Below are 4392 nucleotides of genomic sequence, written 5' to 3'. Positions count from 1 at the left end.
CCCCCCCCCGCCTGCATACATTTATTTGCAACTTCCTGTGAATCTAATTATTTTAAAATAAAAAGTTTATTTATTTGTGATGAGAACACTTAAGCTCTACTCTCTTTCAATATAAAAAGCTTAAAAAGGCTCAAACCCAGCACGACCGGTCATGGCAGTCATGCAGCGTTGTCTTGCCATATGTTTTGAGATACGTTTGACAATTTCACTGATGCTGTTCCCTATAAATGAACAGAGTACGCGGAAACTTCAATGAAGCATTCTTTTCCAATGCGCTGTATTCACAGAGAGACTAATGGCATTTGTTCTCTGTGTTGTCTGAACCTTCATCCTACCACGTGCTTCTGTTTTCCATTTTGACAGAGCTGTACTTGGGGCTGAGTCATCTTAACCCCACCTTCCTCCCCTCTAGGACGGTGGCAACGGTGTTATGTTTTAAAAAGGCGTTCCTCTCTCTTACTCTCTCAGAGAAACTTCTTTTCATAATCCCAAATAAAAATGCTTATTGCATTCTCCCTTCTTCATGCCCCACTCTGTCCCCATTTTGGGATGGGACTTAAAGCCTTTGGGTACTTTCAATGTAACTTACTCATTTTATGTTCCAAGCTTTATTGTAGCATCCTAAGATTAAGCATTCAGCCACTTAGGAGTGTCTTGAAATTCTAAGCAGCTAAGAAATCCTAGGGCTTTCTCTTGTATCTTTTCCATGGTGAGTAACCTTGTATTCAGGGAGAGGAGAGGGAGAGAAATGGAGAAACATCAATTATACAGAACTATTCTTTGGAAAGCCTGAGTGTCCATTTATCCTTCTCCCCAGGGGCAAAACACACACACACACACAACTTAGTCATTCCTAATAATGTGAAATAATACAAAATGCCAACACAACCGTACTTGAATAGTGACAGAGTAAAGTAACTTTGGCACAACAAGAAAGCCCCTTGAGACCTCCTGTTTACATCTTACTGCAACAAATCACTTCCCCTTAGACTCACGTAAAGACTCAAAGCTGATGACAAAAGCCAGCAGCCATTTCCTCCTCGTTTGGAGAGAGGAAACAGAGAGCTCTAAGTTCCCTTATAGTACAGACGGGCAAAAATCCATCCCTTTAACTGGGTCCCTTGTGCTCCATCTGTGTAGTTCTTAGGGCTTTGCTATCAACCATGATCACTGTATTTCCCAGTAAGAAGCAGCCGTGTTAAGACATACCTATTCATCTTGGGAGAGAAGATATCTTGTTGTATTTTTGATATAGCGCCTTGAATTCTTGAAGGGAAAAATCAGAAAGACTTATGTCAATGCCATGGGGCTGGTACTAAAGTAGAAGGTCTAGCTCCTAAGGCTGGCTTAGGAAAGGCTTACAGACCAAAGCCAGGGAGGGTTTTTTTTTAAAAAGATCGCAGAAGGCTTTTTTTCTTTTTTTCCTTCTTGAAGGGTTGTTCCTAAATGAAGGAAATCGTGTACCCTTCCTCCTTTTTGCTTGTACCTTCAGTATTTTTTTTTTTTAAATGAATTAAAGCTTGAGGGAAGATGCTACCAGATAGTTTCTGAAACTGACACATGGTGGCTTTGCTATCCAAGGAGCAAATGGATTAGCTCCTGGATGGTTCGCTCCTGTCGTTAGCTTTGTTTGCTCTGGGTGCTTTCTCTTTTACCAGTTGCTGCATTTTGCATGATCTCTCCCTCAGCCGCTTAGGGGGTCTCTTCTGAGACTGACTCTACTCTGAACACAGACAAACTGGGTGCAAGGGAGGAGCTCAGAGTAGCCACGTGCCTGCCAGTCCATCTCGGACAACCTGCGGTCATAGTGGGGTTTGCGATCACCAAGCCTCTTCAGAATGCCCTGGTTTTCCACGGTGATTCTCACTAGTTCCCGGTTCCTTGTTTCTCTGTTTAAGCTGAAAAACACAAAATCCTGAGATGGCTGGAGAATAAAATTCCCTTCTTGGATGAAGTCGTGATGTCATAAACCAGGCTGCCTAAGTGCAGGGAACAGACTTTCCTGCTGAGCCCTGAGACCCCCCCCTCCGCTACACCTGTTGAACTAGACTACGCTCTGGGGTCCGTGCACAACATTGGCAGGTTTCTATCAGTGGTTCTCAACCCTGATGTCCACTAGAAGATTCTACTTTATTGGTCTGGGTGCACCTTGGGCATTGGCATTTTGTAAAAGCACCCCAGCAATAATTATGTGAAACCAGGACTGAGAATGTCTGGTTTATATGACGGGGGAAGGTCTTGCCTATGGACACATCACAAAAGGCTGGTGACGAGTTTTGCTTCACCTCATCTCACCTTTCAATGGTTTCAGATACACAGGATATAGGAAAGGCACCTTGACACGCCCTCCTACACACACACACACACACACACACACACACACAATCGACCAAATTCTTTCCCTTGCATACACTTCTTTTGTAGCCCTGTCTACACTGCATTATTATTTACAGAAAAGTCTCCCCTAACAGGTCTTGAGTTTTTCGAGGCTAGGAAACATATATATCTCATTTCATCTTTGTATTCATAGCACTTAGCACATAGTAGTTCCTTAGGAAATATTTGAGGAACCGATTCTTAAGAATGCTGTGTCAAAGTCCCAGCTACGGTCACTATTTTACAAAAGCGTGCAATGTTTTCTTGTGACAAACTCTGAATAGAACTCCAAAAATTCTCTTAGGTGCAATAAAAGTTAGCTCTTTACCACTAGAGAAAGGTCCCCGTTTTGGATAGTTTTCATTCTCCTTAACCTGGTCTCTGGCTACCATCAAGATACCTTCTCTTGAGTACACCCCCTGCTCAGGAGAACCTCGCACTAAAATCCAACAAGGGGAAAGTCAATTTTGACTTCCCAAACATGAAGAGAGGAGAGAGAACACTACCTCTTGGAAAAATATTCATTCCAGCAATCCACCTTGGCAGGGCCACGATGGGCATTTGCGATTTTCTGACACAGTTGCTTGTTTTCATATTCGATTTTGTCGATTCGCTTTTGTTCACCCTGGTAAGAAACCGCATCCCCACCATGGTCACATCGTCCAACACCCAAAGGCTCCGCATCACCCTCCTCTGGGACGGTGGGAAAGGGGCAAATTGAGGGCCGCAGTGGAGCCTGGGAGGAGAGCGTAGGGATGGGTGGTGTGCAAAGGACAGGGAATCTTAACAAATCTCTGGGTGAGGAGGGTATTTCTAAGTCTGGGAAACTGGGCCTCTTCAGGACATCGATAAAAATCAATAAAGTACATCCACAGATGGCAAGAACAATACCTGTAGTTTGCTCAGTTTTAAAATGTGATGTGTGTGCGTCACTGGTGGTTTGGTATCAACAGTAGGCTTCACTAGAGGATAAAAGAGAGCCACGTTACTACACAGGGGTCCTCTTACCTCAGAAAACCTGCTCACGTTCCAGACAACTAACTGCCCCGACTAATAAACATGACGATTTTGAGTTCTGACCTTACTCTGGTTCAGGAATTTTAGGTTAGTTTAATTTCCCAAACTGACATTTTTGAAGAGTTTTCAGCACAAATAACAATGTGAGGACCAGAACAACTAATAAAACAGAGATAAATGTCCTTTGCATCCAATGAAAGATTCTCTCCCATCCTTTCCCAGTACAACTAGCCTGTTGGGAGCTGGAGTCCTACTCTCTCTCTAGCTTACTCTGGCTTTAAAGAGTTTAAGTGAGCATTTCCATCCATTGATAAATTTTGTCACTGATGCCAACGTCCTCTTGACCCAACCCAGCAGAGAAGGCCATATCATCACAAAGCCATGTACTGGTCTGGTTTACTGTCACTATCTCTAAGGTGTGGACCCTTCCAGAACTCCTAATCGCAGTGTCCCGCCCCAACTGCCCACATACCTATTTGTATTCTATTCTTGTGAAATATATAGTGGCCAAAGTCCAGTTTCTTTCTGAAGGTTGTGCTCTGTCTGTGATTAGAAACAATTACAGGGTAGGCTAGATAATCCAGGGAATTGTTCATCTTCTCTTCCTAGTCTCACTTCAGAAATGAGGCACCCAGGCTCCTCTGTGAGGTACTTAGAGGTCCCCATGACAGGTTGTTATAGTTACCCCGTTATGACATCAGTGACAGGTCTTGGGGAAGGAAGAGGAGCGGCAGAGCATACTTGGCTGTCCCTGGGCTTCTGTTTGAAAGCTAACACAGGTCCAAATCAAGATGAGGGGCAAGACTCAGAATCTTTCCCACCTGCCTGGCATGCGGATGCCACCAACACCAGGGGGAAAAGGTGTGGTGTGCTGGGAGGGGTGGGAAGGCACCGGGTGGGAGGTGGGGGGTTGGGATGGAGAAATCCAGCCTTGGTTACACACCTTCAGCTATAAGCTAAGGGGTCTCCACCACAGTAGATCTTCTGGAGGTGTGAGAC

The 4392-nt window shown here is 44.4% G+C and overlaps 1 protein-coding gene across 2 annotated transcripts; it reads right to left on the bottom strand.

The window, feature by feature from the left end:
- Nucleotides 1–627: 627 nt before the first annotated feature.
- CFAP97D1 (CFAP97 domain containing 1) lies at nt 628–3989 on the bottom strand. 2 transcript variants are annotated; one of them, XM_032396481.1, is made up of 5 exons: nt 3866–3989; nt 3268–3338; nt 2883–3001; nt 1210–1266; nt 628–718 (listed from the first exon to the last, which is right to left on the bottom strand). In XM_032396481.1, exons 1-5 carry the CDS (start codon nt 3987–3989, stop codon nt 628–630), a joined length of 462 nt encoding a protein of 153 aa, XP_032252372.1. The 2 variants fall into 2 exon arrangements, with proteins under 2 accessions (XP_032252372.1, XP_032252371.1); XM_032396480.1 differs by lacking the exon at nt 628–718 and adding an exon at nt 1775–1898.
- Nucleotides 3990–4392: the final 403 nt, after the last annotated feature.

The sequence above is a fragment of the Phoca vitulina genome, unplaced genomic scaffold, assembly GCF_004348235.1.
Source record: "Phoca vitulina isolate PV1807 unplaced genomic scaffold, GSC_HSeal_1.0 scaffold92, whole genome shotgun sequence".
In the NCBI taxonomy this organism is placed as follows: domain Eukaryota; kingdom Metazoa; phylum Chordata; class Mammalia; order Carnivora; family Phocidae; genus Phoca; species Phoca vitulina.
The sequence above is the reverse complement of the archived record's forward strand: the minus strand, read 5'-3'. Positions and strand labels throughout refer to the sequence as shown.

Coding starts and splice junctions, on each gene's coding strand:
- CFAP97D1 (XM_032396480.1), bottom strand. CDS start 3,989: ATGAACAATTCCCTGGATTATCTAGCCTACCCTGTAATTGTTTCTAAT. Junction 3,002..3,267: donor TAAAACTGAGCAAACTACAG/GTATTGTTCTTG, acceptor GTTTCTTACCAG/GGTGAACAAAAGCGAATCGA. Junction 1,267..1,774: donor TGTCCGAGATGGACTGGCAG/GCACGTGGCTAC, acceptor TTTCCCTTCAAG/AATTCAAGGCGCTATATCAA.